Raw genomic sequence first — 23,529 nt, forward strand, 5'->3', positions numbered from 1 at the left:
TTCTGGTCTTTAAGTAATGGTAGATATCTGCTCTAATCGCGCAGCTCATTTTAACAAGCTTTTTCTACCACAGTTAACCCTGTCTCTGCAGTTGGCTCGTGAGCTACAACCTGGGGCTTAAACTTAGCAACTTATACCAGTTGCTGCATGCCTCCACGTCATTACATTAAAGTACGCCTGTAACTTAAGCCTTAAGAGGCTTAGGGACCTATTTAATTTCATTATCGTCACCGTTATGCCCTTCAACCGAGCATCAAAATCGACAAGTCCTCACAGGGGAAAACGGAAGAAGATACTGAATTTCCTCGATGAGATATGTCTTTTGATTTTGTGGGCTGCTTCATGTTATATAACGGTTAATGAGATTGGCAATAGCAACCAAACTGCAGCACACCAAGTTGTCACAGCAGATACAAACATAGTTTATAAGTCACTCCCTCTTGCTTTGATCCGTACTGTGCATCTGTTACCGCCTTGAAAATAAATGATAGCCGCTGCCTCATGCTCGTTGTATTGCAGTAATCGCCCCAGCGGGCAGGTTCAACAAGTCCCCAGTTACAGCTAAGCCCTTCCCCTCAATGTACACCCACCATTTAAGACAAGCTATTGTGACGTCCCGCACTGTGCAAATAATTGGACTAGAGTACAATCTATACACTGCAGAAAGGGCGGTGCACTGTGTAATTCTTTCTCATCGCACCAACAATGCTCAACGTCTCTGTGCATTGGTTAAAAACATGCCATCGACACAAACGCACGTTAAGAGCAAATGTTTTTTAGCGTTTTGCTCCTCTGAGGAAGTTTGAAAGAACAGGATGGCCTCTGTTGAGATAAGCTGGGGTCTTAAACCGATTAAAACAACCTCAACCGGACCCCTCAGTCCTCAAAGCAACCCTCTTTAAAAGGAAATAAGCGATCTAGGATCAGGCATCATGGCTTTAACTGCACATTAGAATCGTTGGGCTATAAGATAAGCGCAACACTTTTTCCACTACATGTACATTTCAGGCTTTTTGTTGAAACACAGCAACTCCTGCGAGGTGAGGAGTGAGCGTACCCAAATATCTGGGAGCTGGAATTTAAGTAGCTGAGAGAATGAACTGTCACACCCAATTTGAAGTGGTTGTACACGTGCAAGGTGAGACTTGTCAACAGTCTTGACGAAACTATTTTGCCAGTTGGTAGCAGTTAAAAACACGCGACTGCAAAACCATCACTGGGGCTGGGTGTCACAGAGGAGGGGAAAAAAAAAAAAAAAAAATGTGTAAACCCCAGTGTGCTAATTACAACACTGGTCTCACAGGCATCATTATATCCCGAATGCTTCAAAATTGTAGATTACCAGCAGAATGTCTAAAGCCTAAAATGACCCGGCGTGTTTTACCGAGAAAGACCGACTCTGCTTTTCTGGGTATGTTTTAGAACAAACTGGTTTTACATAAGGACAAAGTGAAATTGAGTGTGCTAATATCGGGGCTGTAATTTTAGTTCCTGGAATCAGAACAAGAAATACCCCCTCTCACTGGATGAATGCTGTCCATTTTTTTTTTCTTCAATAAAACACAGGTGTTTATATCTGTTTTGTCCAACCCGTTTCAATGAGGGTAGGATGAATAACAGAACACAATACAGCTCAACAGCACCACAAACTACATCCTCCATAATGATCACACACCTGAATCAACACATCATCACAGCATCAGTAAAAGCTGGACATTATAGCCTTCATGAAGGGAGGATTTACTGCAGTGCTGTTGTATTAGACTGCTTTAGTTTTAGCTGTGTGCGCCAAGTAAAATGGCAAGTAGAGCTGCAACAATCAGTCGATTGACAGAAAATGAATCGACACCTGTTTTGATGACTGATTCATCACTTTGAGACATTTTTTAAAAGTAAAAAATGAAATATTCTCTGGTTTCAGCTTCTGATATGTGAATACTTCCTGGTTTCATTTGAATTTGAAGACATGTGAAGAAGTCTCCATTTCGCTTCAGGAAACTGTGACAGACGTTTCTTACCATTTTCTGACATTTTATAGACCAAACGACTAACTGAGAACATAACTGACAGATTCATCGATAGCGAAAACAATCTTTAGTTGCAGCCCTACTGGCAAGAGAGTGTGTTCTAAGTACCAGTCCAGTGCCACAACAACTACACGTTGTAGCACAGAATTGAGTTAAAACACCACACTGCAGGGCAACTGTATCGTATAGCATTACATCAGGACAGGTGTTGTTACTTCTCTGGGTACTCAGTGCCAGCAGCAGAGTGTTCTTTCCGAAAAACTGCGCATCTCCAGATGGACAAACAGAAAGGCGCAGGCAGATCCTCTGCTGGTCTCTACGTGGGTGGAGACACCGGACCGCATTACAGGCCCCTCGGGGGGGACGTGGCACTCTTTAAATCCACACTCAAGATAGTCTGTTACACCGGTCACACTGGTAATTGATATCGGCGATTCGCAGAGTGCAGGTCGCTCCGGGTACTGTTCTGTAATCAATCAGAAGTGTTGTAGGTTCACTTTGGTTTACTCACTCTCCCCTCAACCTTCTGTATGTTTTCCTGTGCTTCAGTCAGGCCTGGCCATCCTGTCCTTCCTAGGGTGACTTTTGCCCCTCTCTCAAAACAAACTAAAAGAGGCCAAGACATCAGGTTTGACACTGACAGCATCAAACCTGATATCTCGGCCTCTTATTATCGATTTGTCCCCGTGTGACTGTTGAATCTTGGCACAAAATGGCAACTCTGGAAAGAAGGAAAGAAGCCCTCGCTCTTTGATCATCAGGGTCTGACACAAATATTTGGCATTTTCCGATCATATTTTTCCACAATTTATAATTTTCCTGCAATAAAAGCTTTTCTGTGAACTAGTCAACTATGTTTGGCTACCTTTCGAACAATACTAAAAAAAATTCCACGACCCTTCCAAAACGGGAAATGGAATCAGGAAGCTCTGGACAAACATGCTCCTCACACACAATGATGATGCACTTTTGTGAACAAGTGCACGTGAGGGTGAGTATCGGGGAACAGAATAGCAAATGCCAGAGTTGACAAGATGGAAAGCACACGTGTGTGTATATAGAGGAAAGACACAGAGACGCATGCAACAATTCAGCCGGTTTTCAGCAGTTTTTATAATGATCAAAAGGTCTCTGAAGGGCCTCGAGTGAGAGATACAGAGAGACCTGTTCCCCATTATGCCACCGACACTGTGCCACCTCACCAGTTGGGTGGGAGCGGCCTCCTTCGGCACAATAGCACACATTAAGTGTCTCTTAGCTGAAGGGGGGCGGGGGGGGAGAGAGAAACAAAAACACCGTTAACAGGCTTGAACCACTGAGAGCCATGACTGGGCTGTCCACTGAAAGGTCTGCCAACAAAAGAGCACCACTTGACGGTGCTACAGGAGCTGCACTGAGCGGTCCACTGTCCTCTCCCCTTGAAAGCTGGCTGTCAGTGAAGCTCTTCTTTCATCGATTAGCCGTCTCCCTGCAGGAGGCTTTGAGGCCAGGCTTTTGGGAGAAAAACAGGCCGATTGTCTCTCTCTCTCATTCTCTCCCACCCTCCCTGTCTGCCATTCTCTCAGAGCTCAGCCGTTACAATGGGTTATCGTCCCTCCCAATGCATGCCGGTGTGGAGAAACCAGCCCATGTGTGTGTGTGTGTGTGTGTGAGATGCTTTGTATTTTTTGCAGACACACGGGAAACAACATACTGTGCATCACACTTTGGGAGACTGTGAACCCTGGCCGGGGGGGTGAACCACAAACAGACCGACAAACGTGTCCTCAAAAGCCGGTTGCAGCATCAGGAGGTGCCCGGCATGAACTGGGTCACCTTGCTAAAATGAAACGAGGCTGATAATTTATAGATACAGTGTGTGTGTGTGTGTGTGTGTTAGCAGATGCTGCCGTTGACCTGTCGGTGGCCGCTAGGCCCGCGGCACCGACAGACAGGTGGCTCCGGGTAATTGAGGCACAGATACGCATTTACCAGCTGATGACAACGAGCTAAAGGGGAAATGTTGGTGACTTACCTCAGTGCCACACGGACTGAGCTTTCATCCTGCCCCGTCGTCATGGCTCCTCATACAATAATCGGTAGGAAAGAGAACAAAAAGCGGATTTATCTGTGTTTGCTAGTTGCCCCGGCAAAACAGCGAGAGAGGGGGGAAAAAAAAAAAGTGCGCACTCCCCCCGAGCAACGGAGCTGCTCACCTCGCCTTCAGCGCCGCCATTTCAAAACAAACACACGCAAAAAAAAAATAATAATTATCTCAACGTTGTTTTGACCATGATACCCGGTGGGAAGCGGGGCGGTGTGTCCGCATGTCGCGTTTAGTTGCACCGCATCTCTGCGCAGTTCGGCCCGGATGCTTCAGCCCCCGGCTCCAGCCCATATGCACACTGCCGCCGCCGCCGCCGCCACCAATGCCGCTCACGCCGCTGCCGCTCCTGACGCTGAGTGATCCATTGCCGCGCGCACGCACACGCGCCTGCGCTCTCTCTCTCTCTCCCGTTCTCTGTGTCTCTCTCTCTCCCCTTCTCTCTGTCTCTCTAACTCTCTCTCTCTCTCTCCCTCCCTCTCTCTCTCTCTCTCCCCTTCTCTCTCTCTCCCTCTCCCTCTCTCTCTCTCCCTCTCCCTCCCTCTCTCTCTCTCCCTCTCTCTCTCTCTCTCTCCCTCCCTCTCTCTCTGTCTCTCTAACTCTCTCCCTCTCCCTCCCTCTCTCTCTCTCTAACTCTCTCCCTCTCCCTCCCTCTCTCTCTCTCTCCCTCTCTCTCTCTCTCCCCTTCTCTCTCTCTCTCTTTCTCTCTCCCTCTCTCTCCCTCCGTCTCTCTCTCTCCCCGCTTCGTTTACGCACCGGGGACGGAGAGGGAGCCGCAATGCGTCAGCAAGCCACGCCCCTCACCGGGGCACCGGCTGCGAGATGACGTCATGACAAGGGTGCTACGCACACCGTGTAAGAGAGGGTGGTGACAACAACCAGACTTTTATTCTGTAAATGTTCAAGGAGAATAATTCACGTGATGCAGGTGAAACCGTAGTTTCACACCTCAAAATATTTGATTAATTATGTCATTAATTAAAACCTTTTATTCTTCCTTTAAGCCAGAATGTCAAGTATTTTTCTGTACCTAAGTAAATCAAAATAAATGTTTCTTTAAATATGAGGACTCGATGCTTTTCTTGGTCACACACACACACAACAGCAAACTGAGAATCTTTGAATTTTGAACCGTTGCTCGGACAAACCAAACCCACCGTTTGAAGATGTAACCTTGGGGCGCTGTTCACCATTTTGTGGCGTTTGGTAGACAAAACGATTTCTCAGTAAACAAACAAATGGCAGAATAATTGATAGTTATATTAATCGTCGGTTGCAGAAATACTCTTACAAGTAATAGCCCTGTATTGAAAATGTTAAAGTATTCAAGTATAATCAGGAAAATGTACTTGAGGTAGTAGTTATTAGTATTTTCCTTATCTGAAGCGAGGGTCATATAAAAGAAGTGTTTTAGGATCAGTATGACCCCTCCAAGGTCTTCTTACAACAAGGATGTTGATGTTAGCTGCTCTTTTTGCGAACTGAGCCGATGAAGATTTTGATTTATTTATTTTGTATGCCACAAGCCACCTAATCTAGAAGGCGTCCGTGTGATGACCTCCCCTCCAGCGTTGCCGGGTCGAACAACTAGAAGCATTAGGAACATGCCAGAATTAGCCTCTGGTCGTTACCACTGCCTACACTTATGAATTGCAAAACAATACAGGTTACACAATACTTCATTTGTGTAACCTTTATTTAACCAGGTAAAAACCCCACCGAGGTCAGCGACCTCCTTTTTCCAAGGGAGACCTGGCCAGTAACGGCGGCGTTAGTTACAACTGGACAAATGCAACAAAGTAAAGACAAGGCTAAAATGACAATGTTTGAGAGGTCAATTGTGCTAAGAACAGAAAAGGACACCAAAAAAAAAAACATTTGTTATCAAGAAAGTTAAAATAAGCTAAAAACAGACATACAGAGACATGAACGGACAAACAGGAACGCTTCCTTTCCCAACTCTGTCCGAACGCTGGGGACACGCAGCTGATGGGTGTCTTGCGATCTGAAATTCAGGATCGGAGGAACTTGGTGAAATAAGTTTGCGAAGACATGGCGGAGGTTTGTCTGAAATAGCTTTACGAATAAAAGAAAAATATATACTAGTGACTCAAATGACGCAGAGAGAGAGAGAGAGATGGCCAGAGATGGCAGAGCACGGTGATTTTTCAGCCGGAACATATTCAGGACCATAGTGACCTCTCTACCAGAGTTGTTGTTGTTTGTTTTGTTTTTAAAATCTGGGTCATCAAAGAGTCGTAGCTGAACTGTCGCACAAAACACAATTAAACGCGACATGATGCATGATGCATTTTGGAGGGAAAACTAAGGGCTAATAGCAGGGAAACATAGATTTTTAGACCACAGCCCCAATTTTATTAGAACATCAAGCAATAAATATCCTTGGTAGCCCAAAAGTTGCGTCCGTTCTTTTTCTCTTTTAGCTTCCACTACGATGAAATCCTCTGTAGTTGCGGTTATTCAGTTATTCTGTTTTCTGCTCTTCCCAAAAACGACGAAAAACGTTTGCACTGCAAAGGGAAAAACCAGTTGGAAGACAAAAGCAGTGAGCCCCACCTGGTGGCGTACAGGGGTACATCAACTCAAATACAAATACAAGTAACAGCACTGCACTCTCCTGTGTTATGTTCTTAATGCATAGCATTCATGAGAGGATTTATATTCCTATATATCTAACTTTCATCTATCTCTCCTCCCAAGGCAATTCTCTGATCTTCTCTTGATCGTCTCTCTCTGCAGACCCTCTAGTTGTTCACTTCACAGGAAGGTGCTTTGGCCCTGGTTGAATTTTTAAAAAAACAAAATTTTTGACACAGAATATCTTTTTGATTACACACAGCACAAGCACACTCAGCGGCCACTTTACCAGGTACACCTGCAAAATCTAATGCCATCCAACTCAACAGCTCAACCATAAATTCTACCTTTACAGAGAAAATAACGTTCACTTTGGATTGACACGGTCAGAGAGGTATTAATTTAATTATATGTTCATCACGGAAATTGTAGTCTGCAGTGGTGTTGAAGTGGACCGCGTTATTTTGAGAGGTATTTCTAATGTTTTGGTCCATCGCATTCACACACGAGGGATCAAGAATATGAGAAACACATTTCAGTGCAACGCACTGCCACTAGCTACGACCTCGGTAATAAACATACAGTTGGATTAATATCTCCTGGAAAGTTTTAACAAAAAGGGAACCATAATAAACTTTGTAAAGGAAGAATATGTGGCAGAGCTGTTGTACTAGATTGCATTAGATTGTATAGGTGTATGTAATAAAGTGGCCAGGGAGTGTATATTGTTGCTCTACACAGAAATTCCCTTAAATTAGCTGATGCATTTCATTCTCAGTCTAATCTGAACGTAACTTGACATCCACCACGACAAAACTGCTGGACGTGACTCAGTAACCCTAACAATAAGCAACAGCCAAAGGCAACTGAGCAGAGCAAGCCAGAAATCATTTCCCTGAAGCCGCTTATTTAGAGTTTGGTTTGTGTAAAAGCCTCCAGCACCCCCGCCCTACCACTTCCTGATGGGCAATGATGGCATGAACACAGTAGTCCTTTTACAGGCCTATCAAATTACCAGGACGGGAAGGCTTGGCAAAATACAAGCTCACTAATGACTGGACACATGTCAGGGCATATTAAAGTGAAGGCAGGCCAAAGATTTCCGTGGTGGCTGCACTACCTGAGAACCTGCGGAAAAACTGTTTGAATATTTACGTCCAAACTAGTTTAACTTCACTCTGCGCCACAAAACAGAAATTAACCCAAATTATAGGACTATTAACAATGTTTCTTCCAACATTTACTGCTAACCTGTGCTGTGTGACTCAGGGTCTCCTTGTGGTCCCAAATACCATCCCAGCTTGAGTAAGTTATCAGTTTGTGAGTTGATAATGTGTTGAATGTGTTGGCCCAGGTCTTGCACAACAAATGAAATTCCACTCGCCTCCATTGTATTGGGGCGGTGGCAGAAATCTATCTTAAAGCCTGCACAAATAAAACCGAAACTTTTAGCAGGGCCAGATTTTTAAGAGCTGAAAAGATGAATAACTTCTGTCATTTTCCAAGCAAACACGCCAAGCGTTTGCCGGTTCTAGATTCTAACATCTGCAGATTTGAGGCTTTTCTTTGTCATGTTGGATAGTAAACTTAATATCTTTGGTGTTTTGGACTGCCGGTCCGTAAACAAGTCATTTGAATACGCTTGTCTTGGACTTTGGAAATTATAATGTGGAGTTTTTGCTACTTTCTGACATTTCCCAGACAAAATAATTAATTAATTAAATCAAGAAAATAATCTGCAGATTAATAGATCATGAAAATAATTTTAAATTGCAGCCCTAAGGCTTATGTCTAATTTTTTGTGAATTGACCCTTTAAACTTTGGTAATGATTATCTTAAAGTACACACAATAATATACATTAACTTAACTGACTTTACTGATCACATTGCTCCAATATGTGTCTGTTTATTTCCCAAAGATCATACGAAAGAAAACAAGCATGATCAAAGAGACATGGAATTTTATATACAGCATGAACGTTTCATGTAAGAAATATGAATGACAGTACCAAAATGGACACACCAGTCATTTGTCATTAGGTTAAAATGGATCTATGCCCCGCAAACATCCTTCAACCCGGAACCGTGGGTTTCTTACAAACGTCCCTTTGAATATTCTTGTTCACCTGAGGATAAATTGAGTCCGTTGTACAAAATGGCAGTGTCGGTATTTAAAATATCTGTCACCACATTTATACTGCACATTTTCCCCATACAAAATGCGACACTACTTCCTTTTTTGATTTCTCACAGAGGCTGGTAATCAATTAGACGCATAGTGGCTGGGTGATGTCACTGCTATCATATTACAAATGAGTTTTCACAGCAAATATGACATTATGTCAGAGGATTATGGATCTGTAGTCATGAGATATGTAGTTAGAAAACTGAGCATCTTTTGTTCCCAAAAAGCTTTCACACATTTCACACATCATAAAACTACTTCAAACCTTACCAGACGTTGGTGATAATCCTATAATAATACAAACAAAATTAAAATTGTCCCTTAATAAAACATTTAAAAAGGAACACTGACCAGTTGCTCAGAATTGGCAATTTCTAGCTTGCATTGTAATAAGAACAAGACTGTATCAAAAAACCTTTAATAAGAAAGCTTGTGGTTTTTAGATGCTACCAGGACCACTAAATGGGCATATAATCAAAGTGTAAACACTTATGCTGTTCAGGGCTGCCTGGTCATAATTATCTGATCTGCAGAAACAAGGAAATGAGATTGAACATTAAAAAGGAATATTTAGCAGTTTTGTAGCATAGCAGGAAAGCTCTTAGTGCATTTGGCACATTAATGCAGTACTTAGTTATTTTGGCTTTGGCACTGTTTGACCATATCCACAGTGTGCTAAGCTAAATTCCGATATTTTGGGATAAATAAGGACTTCTTTTTTGAACTGTGATTCAAAAAGCTACTCTAGTGGAGTCCAGGATTAAAAATATAGAGCTGGAAATAAGCATAATAGGTCCCCTGTAGGCAACTCATTCTCACAATCTGACATATAAAAATCTTAAAAGACACCTTTTTGGTTTTTAAAAAGTGCAGTCTCACTCACTGTGTAGACAATAGCAGCAACCCACAGTCAGCTGATTTACTTACACCAGCACAGATTAAAAGATAAAATCCACATTAGTGACTTTAAGAGGAATGTGTTTTGAAAGAGTTCTACTGAATATACATATATACCAGTCAAGAGCCTAGGCACGGTCTTTGACTGTAGCCTCCAAGCAATCCAAGCAACCATCAAGAAGCTTGAGGAACATTGCCTTTGTCAGGGCTGGTGAGCAGCCTCAATAAGAGCCCAGATCAGCAGGCTTCTGGCTCTGCCAGTGATGCTCAGGAACAGGTCATGTGACCACCAAAAGAGGATTGGTGACAACTGGAGAGAGCGTCGACTGCTCGGAAAGACAGCAACCGTGGCAGGAAAGTGTAGTAGCCCAACCTGCATATTCTGTGAGGAAGAACCCAACAAAGCAAAAGACCAACCCCCGGAGACATACCCTCAGGGAAGCCTGCTCAAAGGAGGAAGTAGATTACTTCCTGCACAACGCTCTGAGCGACCCTGACAGACAGCAAGAGCTAGGGCCCCTCAGAGCCCTTTTGGCCATGCAGAGGCCCTCTGTCCAAGCCTGGCGTTTGGTAGACCCCCATCAGAGCCTTTATGGATGACCTCACTGTCACCTCATCACTGGTGCCTGCTGGTAGGTGGATCATCCAGGGAATGAAAACGCTCATCTCCAGGGCACGGATGAGTTTTAAACCTGCCAATTCCAGGGCCATGTTGTTGAAGAGGGGAAAAATGGTGGACAACAGCTCAGGAAGGCCTGGAGACAGTCTTGGCTGAGACACAGGGCTTTGTCAGGCATGGTGGCAACTGGACAGGCAGGTTTGGGAGTCATCTCATAACTTTGCTATGATAAGGCCCATGGCAGGGAGCATGGACTAAGTGGGAGGGTGCGCTGGAGGGGAAGATATCCTGGACTGATATCTGGCAGGCAGAGCCTCAACGGAGCCTCAAGTTCATAGTTCAAGCTGTGTATGATGGCTGACCTAGCCGAGCAAATCTCCACGTCTGGGGCAAGAGTGATTCTCCCCAATGTCCTCTGTGCCCCGGAAAAGGTTCACTCAAGCACATCCTCAGCAGCTGTCTAACAGCCCTGGGGGAGGACCCCAGGGCTTACTTCTGGCAACACAACCAAGTGCTGAAGACAGTTGCACGGGCCATCTCTAAAGCTGTGGTCAACAACAACCATTTCTGTGGCCAGAGGAACAGTGCCTTTGTCAGGGCTGGCGAACAGCCTCAGTTACAGCCCAGATCAGCAGCTGGTCTGCTCACCTGTGCTTCAGACTGGGAGCTGCAAGTCGACTTGGAGATGCAACTTAATTTCCTGGACCATGTTATGACAACTTCTTTGAGGCCAAACATGGTGTTATCATCAACCTCTTCAAAGCAGGTGCTCCTTATAGAGCTGACAGTTCCCTGGGAGGACCGTACGGAAGAGGAAAATGAGCGGAAGCGGTCCAAGTGACAGGAGCTTTTGGATCAGTGCTGGAGGAGAGGCTGGAAGGCACGCTTGGAGCCCATTGAAACTTTGCTGGCAGCTCACTGTGCAAGATCTACACTCTACTCGGCATCACTGGGGCTGCAAAAACGTAAAGCCATCAATTCCAACATGGATGCTGCAGGGAGGGCCTCCGGATGGCTTTGGATCAGAAGGAGTGATCCGTAGGCCAATGCTGCCAGGACACAAGCCAGGGTCTGATCTACCCTGGATGGGTCGCCTGAGCAAGGGTGATTGATGTTGAAAGAACCGAAACACCCAGTGACCTAAAGAACATCACTGAGGATGTGTCCGACCACATCGTGATATATCTTCAATTTGGAACCAATATCCAAATAAGGCAAAAATCAGTTGTACTGTTTGAAATAGTCAGCGACCATGTCACTTGGTTTCTGAAATCAGACTTGTTTCTAAAATGCTAGTTGCTGGGAAAACAATAATCATTCCCCAAAATTCATGTTCTTAAAATACAGATTATCAGTTTGTTGAAAACAAGACTCCCTTAAAAGAGTACCATAATCCTTTTCAGTTTTGTGAGTTTTTTTTGTTTTTTTGTCCAGACCATAAGTATTTGTACAGTTACACATTTTTTTTTGTTTTTTTTTTTGTTCTTCAGGTTCTGCGCTTCTGCATATTTAACTTCAAATAAAATAATGCGCCAAGTCTCAGCTTTGAGTAGGTTTATATGGGTATAGAAATAACTGTGGGAGATATAGCCCTTTTAACACAGAGTGCCCAACATTAAGGGGTTCAAAAGTAATTGGATAGATACACATGAAGTCAAAGAAAATCATTGTATTTATTATACTGTGGAAAATCCTTTGCAGTCAATGACTGCCTGAAGTCTTCGACCAATAGACATCAGCAGCCATTTTGTATCTTCCCTGGCGATGCTCTCCCAGGCCCTCACTGCAGCCATCTTCCTCTCTTGCTTGCTCTGCAGTCTGTCTGCCTTTAGTCTGGTCTTCAGCATGTGGAATGCAGTTCAGTTGGACTGAGTTGAGGTGACTGACTCGGCCAAAGATATTTCACCTCTTTACTCTGAAACCCCTTTGGCTGTATGTTTAGGATCGCTGTCCTGCTGAATGATGAAATGTCATCCAATGAGTTTTGATGAATTTGACGAAATATTAGAAGACAGAATCCAAGCTTATCGAATATTTTAATTTATACTGAATGTGCTGAAGCAAGGAGCCTGAAAAACAAAACAAAAATGTGTAACTGTCCAAATACTTGGTCTGGACTTTACTGTGACTTTCTTGGCATATTTCCTTATCTCAGCAACACTATTCAAATGAACCCTAATCACCCCAGTCCTTGGTTCAGTTTTCCTTTTTATGATGAAGGAACAATGTGAAATGAGGAGAATGCAAAACAGAAAAAGTCCCATGTGAAACAAAGACAGATAGAAAAAACAGAGGTGACCTAGAAAGAGTCGCCAGCGCAAGCGAAAGTGTCAGTTATAGTCATTCACTTGAGAGTGCAAACCTTTTTTGCCCTGGTTGATTGCAGCCACCAGAGAGCAACATGATTACATTTCCTCCCCACATCAGCAGTCTTTCCAATCCTCAATCAAAAAGACAGGGAAGCCAAAAGACATAGTAGAAAGGAAATCTTCCCAGTCTACTCTACATCTGAGGCATCATTGTCAGAGAGGAGGTAGTTGCTGCCTTTTACCCGGATGTACTGGATGTGGCGACTGCCGTTGGGTGAGGGGGCTCCACAGGAGCAAAGCTGACCGGTGAACAAGTTCTCGATGTCCTCCAGCTGCAGGCCCTGGGTCTCTGGGAGGCACCCCTGGACAAAGAGGAGACCTAACACCACCAGGCCTGTGTACATAAAGAACGCCCCTGGTAGAGAGAGTCACATGGACATTTTCCGTATTAGGTTCTGAGCTATGGCTTTCAATACTAAAATAAAATCATTCATCAATTTCCCTAAACTCTTTCCCGTGTGCCCTGTCTATCTCCACGTTAACTATCTAATAAAGGCATAAAAAACGGCCAAAATTAAAATTAAAAATAAATAAATAAATAATAATAATTTGCTGTTAGTGTATACAGGGTGTGACAAAATAAAACAAACAAACAAAGATGCATTAAATCTCAATGTCTATACAGTGGCCTCAAAAAGTATTATTTAAATTATCAGCAAACTTCCATGGGGAACACATTTAGCACAACTCAAAACAAATATTTTCTACTAAAATAAATAAATCAGGTTGTCACTTGAGAAAGCATGAACATACCTCTCTAAATGGTAACAAAAAATTCTGGACAAGTTCTGATTGTCAACTTTAAATGTGATGCGCTATAACTGCGGTTACCCTGCAAGGGGCACCAGCATGAACCTAAGAGCAATTGACTTTATACAACCACATTAAATTACCTTGGAAGTGGTTGGTTAGAAGCGACTGCAAAAATGGCAAAGACAAGTGAAGTGACCTCAGAGAAAAGGTCATTCTTCAGCGATCAATGAGAATTGAGTGTGCTCGAGTTATCCTCCTTTAAAATAAATGCCATTTGCTTTGACATTTGATGATGAAATTCATACATTTTTAAGTGTGGCTTTCGTGTCCAAATACTTTTTGGGGCCACTGTACATACATTTATATTATATATAAATGTATTTGTAATATATTTAATTGTTCTCCCAAGAAAAACCCTGACAACTATAATGAAATTAAAGGTGAAATGATTTTCATTTTTCAAAAATATCAGACAGACAATCTGCTATCTAAACATGAAAATAAAAATTGAAGATTGAAACTGAAATGCAGTGGCCCAATCACGATGTTAACTCATAGATGAAAATGACAGGATTCTCCAAAGCTTGTTTACTAACGTTTGCTAAATGTAAAGACATTTGAGGTTTCTTATTATTTATTAATAAATTTGGGTAGAGTCACTGTGTGAATGGAGTTGAAGTTCAACTCCAAACTCAGTTGAAGTTCATCTCATCTCCCCTGTCACTGTCCCGTTGCTATAAACTGGATGGGGTTTACAGTGACTGTGCCTGATTATATAAGGAGAAAAAAAAAAAAAAAAAAACAACAACAATATTTTAGGATCGAGCCAAAGCGAAAGACTCCTTCTGAAGTTGAATGAAATGCTTTCACTGACAACTTAGTCTTAAATCTCTATTTTTTAAAAACATTGGAAATATATTACATAACAGAGCTGAAAAAAAAGTAAACACATTAACCGGGAAAAAATATTTACTTATCTCAACACTAACCACAAAAGAAGAGCTGAGTTTGAAATGGGAAAAATACATTAAGGACCTAAACACATTTGGAGAGGTGGTTGAAAATAGAATGTGGACAAAATTTAAAAAACAGCAAAAAGCATTTGTCCTAGAACAAGGCGAATTTCCCAGACTCAACAAGCTTTTCGGACTAAAAAGGTCTCACCTCACATGTAAGTGCAGATTATGATCCGACGTATTTCACATCATCTGACCTCCTGATAGTCTTACCGTAATATGTCAGGAACTCAGCGACATGAAGGAAGGTCAGAGACACCAGTACGTTGAAGATCCAGTTGACCCCGGCTGAGCAGGCGTTTCCGGTGCTGCGGGCCCAGAGTGGGTAGATCTCTGAGTTCACTGTCCAAGGCATTGGGCCCATACCTAACACACAGACATTCAGAGGAAGCGTTGTTAATAATATGCATTGCATGCATCATTTCTTGATGTCGGGTACCTAGCTATACATTAGCTATTTGTTATTCTTCATGATCATACACATAATTGTTGGTTTAGGTATTTGTTTGCAGGAAGATTTTTTGTGCTGTGTAGGCTACAGTAAATCAGCCCCTTTCTCTGTTGTAAATCAGAGATTTCAGTTGTTGATTGTTAGTAAATTTGCAAAAATCCCTAAAAATAAGTTTTCACTTTGTAATCGTGGGTTATTGAGTTTAGATTGATTTGCAAAAATGGCAATTTTATTCATTTAAAATTACATCTACAACACAAAGTGTGCAAAAAGCGAATCTGAACCATTTCTGAATCGACTGTAAATGTGGGATGTTCGAAAAACAACGGGAAAGTCATTCCACACCTGGAGCAAAGAATGCTAGGTAGAGAATAAGGCCCATCAGGACGATCCAGGAGTAGGGTGTGGGACAGTAGTTGTAGGCCCAAATTGGGCTGTCCGTTGCCTCTGTCTGGTTGGAACATCTAGATTAAAAACAAAAGAAGAATGAAATTGAAACACACATTTCTCTTCAAGTTTTGCCAACGAGCATGTTTCAATTCAATCTTAATTATCAAAAATGCAAAAAATGCAGCAAAAATGAAACTGGTTTGCAGGCAGTTGTGTGTGCAGTATTTTGAAAACACAGCAGCATCCTCTTTTCAAATTACAACGAGGATGTTCCTCCTTTAGCTTCGGCTTTACAGATTCTGAAAGTGAGTGCATTTGCATGCCATTGCTTTCATCAACTCCTATTTCTGATACTATTTCATGTACAAAGCAATCTATCTGCAGTTATGATATTCACTCGAATGGGATTGGGCTGTAAACTTATCCTGTGACAGTGTCTCACCTTCCCCACGCAGCACGATCTGTGGACGCTTGATTGACAGGAATGCAGGAGGAGTCGTACACTTCGGTTCTGTTTTCACGATAACAAAATCCACAGTTCGGATCTAACATGCAGAATTCACAGGACCTGACGGACAGAAGTAATGGTAAAACCTCTCACACAGCCCGTTGCACTATTTACTGAGCAACAGACAGGCACACATACCGGTCTGTCAGCACTCGTAACTCCTTTGATAAAAAACAGTTGAAAACAACCTCCACAGAGGGCAGGAAGAACAATGACATGGATTAATACTCAAGGATCTTTGGTCAAATCGTCACTAAAGTGAATACTGGTGAACCTCCGGGAGTTCAATTTAGAAGGATTTAAGTGCTGTTTATGTGTTTTGATCGTACGAGCAGCTTGAAAAAGCCCTTTGGATTTTCCCATATTTGCGTAGTAGAAAGACGACTCAGGTGGGGACAGAAATGTACTTTTTGACACTCCCATTGGGGATTCAGAGAAGTTTACCAAGTCACTGATACTATAAAATGTAAACTATTTAAAGTCAGTTTTATAAAAAATAAAAATAAAAATCATCCCTTCAAATATTCTTCCGCTCCTAAGCTGTTGATATTAAAAGGCACTAAGGGAGTTTTTGAGAGATCCAGTGTTATGCCCTGATGAACCCTTTGTGATTTCCTACACTTCCTAGAGTGCCTTTCAACAACAGCTCCTCGAAAAGATGCCTGGACTTGATGTATTCAGCTCCGGGTTATGTGTAGGCGGAGAGAGTGATTGTGATAGCAAGGGGAGAAATTTTCTTGTGGAGGAAAAGTGGAGTTACGTCCAACGTTTAAACCGTAAGATGAACGTGGCCTCTCACATTGCCTGCATATGCCGGTTACCTGTGCGAACAAGACTTTAAACTAATGTTTCGGTATAATACAACATGAGTGGAATGAAGCGACCGCAGTGTAGCTGCTTGATGATTTCTCACCCATATCGTATGCAGGTCGAGTTCTGAGAGTCGACCGGGTGGAGGGTGATGGGCGGAGAGTTCTGGGCAGACAGCAAGAACCCAACTGCCAACAAAGTCAGACTCAGACCAGTACCTGCATTAGAGAAAATCAGCACACTATATAAAGCTCTGCTATTTATTATGAATAAATAAAGCCTGCGGAGACCTCACCATAAGACTACAACTAAAATCTATAGAGGCGGTGTATCCCTATTGATCTTCCCTGTCCGTTTTATGTGCATTTGACTACAATCTATAACTAAATACCATGGCAAAATATCACAGTAATGTACTGCAAGCAAGAATTATTCTATTTTATTATGGATTTTATAATTAACTAATATTGAGCTAAAAATCTAAAAAAAAATAAAAAAGACAATCAAAAGTTGTAAAGTTGAGAAATACAAAATCCTATCAATTGCCAGGCTGTCACAAATTAAATCAACTATCTATCAATCACTGCAGGGCAATCTAAATTACAAACCTAAAAGACTCCACAGGGTCAGCTTCCTGCGGCCCACTCGCTCCACAAGCCAGACTCCAACCAGGGTGAACACAAAGTTGGTAGCAGAAGTTGCAGCAGCTAACCAGATTGCCTGTTTATCGTCCCGCACACCCGCCATCTGCAAAATGGTTGCACTATAGTACCTAGACGTGGGCAAAGAGGTTCACTGAAAAGCCAGATCAATTTACACTTCCCTCCCCCAACCAAGTCACAACAACTCTGCCATAACAGGTTTTTCGAGGTACACTGGTCAGGACACAACGGCTCCGGGAGAAGAGAGATAATTATGTGGGAGCTACTACAAGATAAGTAGATGACCTACATGACGGTGTTTATCCCAGACAGCTGCTGAAACATCTGGAGGCCACAGCCAACGATGAGAGCCCTGCGAGTCGGACCGTGGCTGAGGATCCGAAAAATAACGAGGCCTCCTACAAACAACCAAACAACCAAAACTCTTTAATATTAAAATTTCTTTTATTTCTTTTTAATGTTTAGCTATCAATTTTTTTTTTCCCAATCACAAATCGTGATTATGTCACTTCTAGATAAATCTCAATTTATCACTGCTTGTGTTCTTTTTTCAGAAATTTTTCACCTCCACCCGTCTCTTTCTCCTCTTCCTCGATGCTGGTTCGGATGGCGTCATACTCCTCGTCGACGGCCTGGCCTTCTCTGATCTGGCTCAGAACTTGATGGGCCTCCTGGCTTCGGCCCTTCTGGAGGAGCCACCGAGGGCTTTCCGGTAGGAAGAAGAAGCCGACGAATTGCAGCACTGCTGGAAGAATGGACAGACCCAACATGTACCTACAGTATGGAGAGAACGAGGAGGAGTGAAGGGGAGAAAATAGACTTCTGCCCACCCCCCCGGTGTTTCTTAAGTAAGGGTCTGAAGACTCTCAGGGGTCCCTGCTTACCAGGGAGGCGATTCAAGGCTGCATGATCATTATACAAACCTAAATCATGAACTGGGGAAAGCAAAAAACACGCAAGTGAGGATGTCCAGAGCTGATCCACAGCATTGAAATCTGAGTCCCTGCATTTTTTTTAAGATCAGTATTGCCTTTTTAAATACCAAATCCATGTGTGATCCTTTGTTTGCTTGCCCTGCGTCAGAATTACCCCCGAGGCACTAAAGCCATCTGGTGTTGTGAGCAAACGAACATTAGAGTGCACAAAACTGGTGGTGACTTGATATTAGGAGAGTTTGATAACTATATATCAGCCAATATTAGTTTTTTTTAACATATCGAAACATTTTTGATAAGGATCCTTTGAATTTGGTTATTGAAGATGTGTGTCCATGATATGTACCGGCATTTGTAACACATAGAGACACAGTGTCATCAATGTAACAATGACACTGTGTCTAAATGACCATAGAATTATCTTTGACATTTCTGTTAACCATTTGTCGATGGCAATATATCTGGAATAAGCTAATATCGGCCTTGCTGATGTAAAAAAACAAAAAAAAAACAAAAACCAATATGCGGCATCAGCCACTTTTTGTGTAGGTCAGTTTCAATTTATGATACGAGAGCGAGTGTCAGTGAGCGATGTAGGCACAACATCCCTAAAGTGCTGCTGGTGGGGTGTAGGTTGGAGGACATCATCAGTACAAAGCATGTAGGCAGAACTTTACGGGCTAAATGCTGCAATTTGTTTACTGGGCAACATGGTCTGTTGGTTTCCCCCAAAAGGAAAACGGGGGAAAGAGATACGACCAACAAAACTGAAGTGAAAAAGAAAAAAAAAGTGGAACAAACGTGCACCTCCAGCCGTCATGGCGCAGGTAGCTGAAGGCTCCATCGACCACGCTGGCAATGAACTGGCCACCAGTGATGAAGAGGGCGTTTATAGTGACCAGCTGACCTCTCAGGTGAGGCGGGGAAACTTCGGCGATGTATACAGGAACTGTCATCGAGGCAATGCCTGAGAGGGAAAAACCAAATAAAGGGTTTCATTCTGACACACTCAGGAATATTTCCCAAACACTTCATATATCCGACTCCTGGTTAAGAAAATCTTGGGACAGCCAGTTCCTATTTGGTTCTGTTACACGAACACAAGGTCTCACTCTTCACTCTGGCAAATGCAACCTCACAGTAGAAGTCAAGAAGCAGGTCAGATGGGATGAGGTGAGAAGTTGCTGGTGAGTGAGTTTGGTATATGCTCATGAACATGTTAAAATAGCAGGGGGTGGTAATCTGCTAAACCAAGAAAAGAAAGCTTGTTGCCTGTGTTCCAAATCCCTGGGCAAACCGTAAAAAAGTGAACTGAAAGGGTGCCCTGATTGAAAATTTTCAATACGGGTGCCAACACGATACCAGAGCTCCTGAATGATACCAAGACAATACCTTTTTTGATATCTTAAAACGGGGAATTTAAACATTTGACCCTTATCTTTAATTTACCAAAATATGCAAAACTGCTCTATGTGACTAGCGTTAAAAAAACCTAAACCTAAAATATAGTCTGAAGTTTGAAATATCTGATAAAAGAATAAGTAAACAAGCTTCAGTGTCTGACCAAAGAGCTGATGCCGAACTTCAGAACTCAACACATCTCGACAATCCATGCTACAAACGAATTCCGGGTTCCAAACCCAGGCCTCGGTGGTCTTGAGGAAGACCGTTGACTCCTCTGAGTTACTCAGCGGCCGCATTAATGATCTGTATCAATGTGAAACAAGGTGTCGTCGATCGAGAGCATAATCACCTCACTTTACCTGGATCGATAAAGACTATGTGTAGTAAAACAGCCCTTTTTTCATAATTTCCAAACACCTACTCACCTATGCCCAAACCAACTGTGATTCTGCCCACAAGAAGGACCACCTTGTCCGGGGCAAAACTCAAGATGATGCCACCGATGCTGAAGATGAAACTGGACAGAAGGATGCAAATCCTGCGCCCCAGCCACCCGTTCAGGGAGCCCCCGCTCAGGGCGGAGAGCGCCGCGGCCCCGACAGTACTGGAAACCAGCAGCTCCTGCCAGAGGGCGTTCAGGTTCATCTCCTTCTTCAGGAGCAGCATAGCCCCGGAGACCACCCCGGTGTCGTACCCGAAGAGAAGTCCTCCCAGGGCAGAGAAAGACGCCATAACATAGACGAACCCCGGTGTGGAGGCATCTTGGTCCAGGAGATCCCCACCGCTGGCGGAGCCCCCGGGTGAAGGCCCAGTGAGACTCCGCTCTCCGTCGCCCGCTGCCTTCTCCCTCCTGCTGCCCATAAGGTGGCTCATGTGCTTCAAGCTGTATTCATTGTGGCTGCTGGACATAGGGGAAACCGGGAGTTAAAGGTTACACCGGGGGTCAATTCAAAGACAACGAGCGGCGGCTTCTTGCGGCGGTTGCCCCCTTCACTGGTTGGGGTTCGGCTGACACTCTATGAGATGGACGTGACGTCTGGGTGTGGGTGGAGACAGTTGTAGTTAACGAGACGCCCCTCGAACACCGGCGGAGCCGCGGAAGAAAGCGGATCCAATCAAAGGGCGATAGGGACGCCGCATTCTTTAAAACACCCCACGTCCCCGAAAGCGTCTCCACATGAAATTTCCGACCTGTGTGTGTGTGTTCAGCGGCAGACTGCTAACAGCTCTACTTAATAACTTAGCTAACGTTAAAGACCCGTGGTAAGTCCCCGTGGTTAACGGAGCGAGTGGTTCGGGTACTACGGCAGATTTCAGAGCCGTGTCGTGCCGTGCCATGTGAGAAATTTTGCCTAAACGCTGAACGTTAACGGCTTTCAAACTGACTCCGGACGATTGTTTACCACAGACTGTGAAACAGCTCTAGTCCCCTGTGCGGCCATGTTTACCCGACGTCACCTGACTGCCGCGCTGCATTATTTTTAGCCAAAAATTTAAAAAAAAGTCGTCCCACAACTTTTAATATCATATCATGTCATTTATTTATTTATTTATTATATCTACTATAACTAGTCTTATCCATACAGGCATCAAAACATTTTATTCGAGAATTTTGCGCATCCAACTTATTTATTTTAGCAGTTAACTGGCACTCCACCGTTTCTAAGAACGCAGCGCCAAACTCCCTTTTTTTCCTCTCTTTTTTTAATCTATCGGTTTTTTAAATCGTTGTTTATCGGCAAATCATATATATATATTTCTATATTAAAAGTTCATACCTTTTATTGTGTCTTCTCGGCAATTCGGCATACCTGACCAAAGTTTTATCCCATTCTTCTTTTTGTTTTTTTTTTCTCCCCCATTTAATCGTTATATAAATGATTTTAATTCACTTACTCCAAATCAGATTCACCTAGCCTCCGACATAGGCGGACGTCTTTCCCCTTTCTCGGTCAGTCTCACTGTTGACACAGCCAACACGCAAGGTCCCCTCTCAGCAACTCTGGAGTGCCTCGGCAGACATGTCAGTAGTCACAGGAACCCAGCGCCGAACTCCCTTTAAGAATTTAGCATTTTAGTAACTCCTCGCATATCGGTACAGCATTAATGTATATTAACACCAACACCCTTACATTAATTGGGTCTTCTCGTCAATTCGGCATATATATATATATATATATATATATATATATATATATATATATATATATATATATATATATATATATATATATATATATATATATATATATATATATATATATATATATATATTATTGGGTTGCTGTGATAATAACTCAAAAGCCAACTCTAATATTTGAGAATCTGTCGAACAAGTCAGGCATTTCTTGATTTTTTTTTTTTTCTCTTGAACTCATCATGCGGCTATAAGTAACATATGGAAAACTATTTTTTTTTTTTTAGCTGACAGGTTAGCTATAAAATACACGCCGGCGCGTAAAATATATAAGATGTCGGCATTACACGAAAGCCTCGTCTGAACTAAGCCGAAATAACTCGGACTATACCTGTGAGACGCTCACTCGGAAACACCGCAGCGGTTGGCGTCCTTAACAAACGGGGAGTCTGTCGGAAGGACCCGGATCATACGATACCTTGCCGCAGGGAAAGCCGGGGCACGCCCACATTGCCATAGCAACGAAAAGCTCACCTGCGCACCTGCGCGCGCCTCCCGCGTCGGACGGCCGCGTTTACCTGCCCGGGCCTCGCCCAACGGCGGGAATTTCGCGGTGCTCCGGATAGACAGGGCCGCGCCGGCTGTGGGCCGGCCACTGGGACGCGTTTTTCGTAGTGACTGATATAAACCGGATTCAAGGGGCATAATTCGCCTCCGTGTTTAATCGGGAACACTGGGGCTGTTTGTCTGTCAATCAGGGTGTTTCCGGGGCTTCTTTCACAAACACAACGTGAAGCCAGAGCAGACGAAACGCGACCTGACATTCAGTGTCGAGTTGATTTTAATTTAGATTGAGGCCTTCAGTAGAAACCCGTTTTCAGTCACTATCCTTCAGGGGTTTTTCTCTATACACAGGTCTGAGCAGCCCTCGACAGAGTCTGGCTAAATTTCATGGTAATATTACTACTATTATTAGTAGTAGTAGTAGTAATATTACGACTATTTGTGCTGTTGAATTGCTACTATACATGAGTCACTACTACTACTACTACTATTGACTCATGTATATGTAATAGCGGCCATCCATGCTGACCTTTGACTCCTAGTCACGGTTTACACACACACACACACACACACACACACACACACACACACACACACACACAGACACAGTCTACGAAGCTTACGGTGTAAATACCGTAGTTACAGCCGTAGACGCGCAGTACAAAAACAAACGCGGTGTTGGCGACAGACACACAAAGCTGAGATTCGCTTCACTGGTCCCAGCTTCGTGGACTGGATTGATGCCGAATTTGGAAAAGCCCAACAGGAAGGGGTAAAATGTTTTAATATTCGCTCTACGGGGGGACGTACGATGGGCGGTTGGCAAACACACATGACAACGGGGAAAAGTTTTGAATGAAATCCGGCGCTAAATCTGTCTCGGTGTTTTTATAAATCAGTAAAAAAAAAAAAAAATCGAGAACTGACCGGGGCGAGAGGAAGCTTATTGACGCCGTGGCTGTCAATCACAGCCGGTCTGATCCGTGTTTTAAAAACCACCTTTCGTGCCATGAGCCACCGTCAAACTCGGGTTCCGCTCCGCGCTGCGCAGTGTCGGTGTTTTTCCAGTTTCCTGCTCGACAAGAGGGAAGTTTTTTTTTCTTTTTTTTTTTTTTTTTTT

General features: G+C 43.3%; 3 protein-coding genes across 27 annotated transcripts in view; 1 reads left to right on the forward strand and 2 right to left on the reverse strand.

Annotated features, from left to right (window-relative positions):
- Window positions 1-4,425, reverse strand: part of kif21a (kinesin family member 21A) — a 58,298-nt gene extending 53,873 nt beyond the window's left edge. For all 3 annotated transcript variants that reach the window (XM_040132401.1, XM_040132400.1, XM_040132399.1), the window contains exon 1: window positions 4,042-4,425. In XM_040132401.1, the coding sequence (XP_039988335.1) occupies window positions 4,042-4,085 (44 nt within the window). In that variant the 5' untranslated portion in view covers window positions 4,086-4,425. The remainder of the gene's footprint in view (window positions 1-4,041) is intronic.
- Window positions 4,426-5,975: 1,550 nt separating this feature from the next.
- On the reverse strand, window positions 5,976-23,461 carry LOC120793755 (proton myo-inositol cotransporter-like). 20 transcript variants are annotated; one of them, XM_040134108.1, is made up of 12 exons: window positions 23,337-23,460; window positions 21,605-21,710; window positions 20,134-20,609; window positions 19,112-19,271; window positions 17,935-18,143; window positions 17,659-17,767; window positions 17,316-17,479; window positions 16,811-16,925; window positions 15,832-15,957; window positions 15,345-15,463; window positions 14,762-14,914; window positions 8,589-13,134 (listed from the first exon to the last, which is right to left on the reverse strand). In XM_040134108.1, exons 3-12 carry the CDS (start codon window positions 20,579-20,581, stop codon window positions 12,908-12,910), a joined length of 1,830 nt encoding a protein of 609 aa, XP_039990042.1. In that variant the 5' UTR covers window positions 20,582-20,609; window positions 21,605-21,710; window positions 23,337-23,460; the 3' UTR covers window positions 8,589-12,907. The 20 variants fall into 20 exon arrangements, 16 of the variants coding, with proteins under 16 accessions (XP_039990033.1, XP_039990037.1, XP_039990042.1 ...); XM_040134105.1 differs by having other exon boundaries at window positions 21,605-21,764; XM_040134106.1 differs by lacking the exon at window positions 23,337-23,460 and adding an exon at window positions 22,237-22,327 and having other exon boundaries at window positions 20,134-20,606; window positions 21,605-21,764.
- lrrk2 (leucine-rich repeat kinase 2) overlaps window positions 20,915-23,529 on the forward strand; it is a 37,754-nt gene continuing 35,139 nt past the window's right edge. For 2 of the 4 annotated variants that reach the window (XM_040134094.1, XM_040134095.1), the window contains exon 1: window positions 20,915-20,971. The gene's annotated coding sequence lies outside the window, so the exon portion shown is untranslated. Of the gene's footprint in view, window positions 20,972-23,048; window positions 23,182-23,529 lie in introns of those variants that run through there. The other 2 variants (XM_040134097.1, XM_040134096.1) reach the window with 2 other exon arrangements.

The sequence above is a fragment of the Xiphias gladius genome, chromosome 8, assembly GCF_016859285.1.
Source record: "Xiphias gladius isolate SHS-SW01 ecotype Sanya breed wild chromosome 8, ASM1685928v1, whole genome shotgun sequence".
In the NCBI taxonomy this organism is placed as follows: Eukaryota; Metazoa; Chordata; class Actinopteri; order Istiophoriformes; family Xiphiidae; genus Xiphias; species Xiphias gladius.

Bases quoted from the DNA above. Each gene is read 5' to 3' on its own strand.
- LOC120793755 (XM_040134099.1), bottom strand. From the start codon at position 20,617: ATGTCCAGCAGCCACAATGAATACAGCTTGAAGCACATGAGCCACCTT. The intron at 19,272-20,133 runs GTGAGTAGGTGT...TTTCCCTCTCAG, and splicing joins CACAGTTGGTTTGGGCATAG to GCATTGCCTCGATGACAGTT. The intron at 16,926-17,315 runs GTTTGTAATTTA...TCTCTAATGCAG, and splicing joins GACCCTGTGGAGTCTTTTAG to GTACTGGTCTGAGTCTGACT.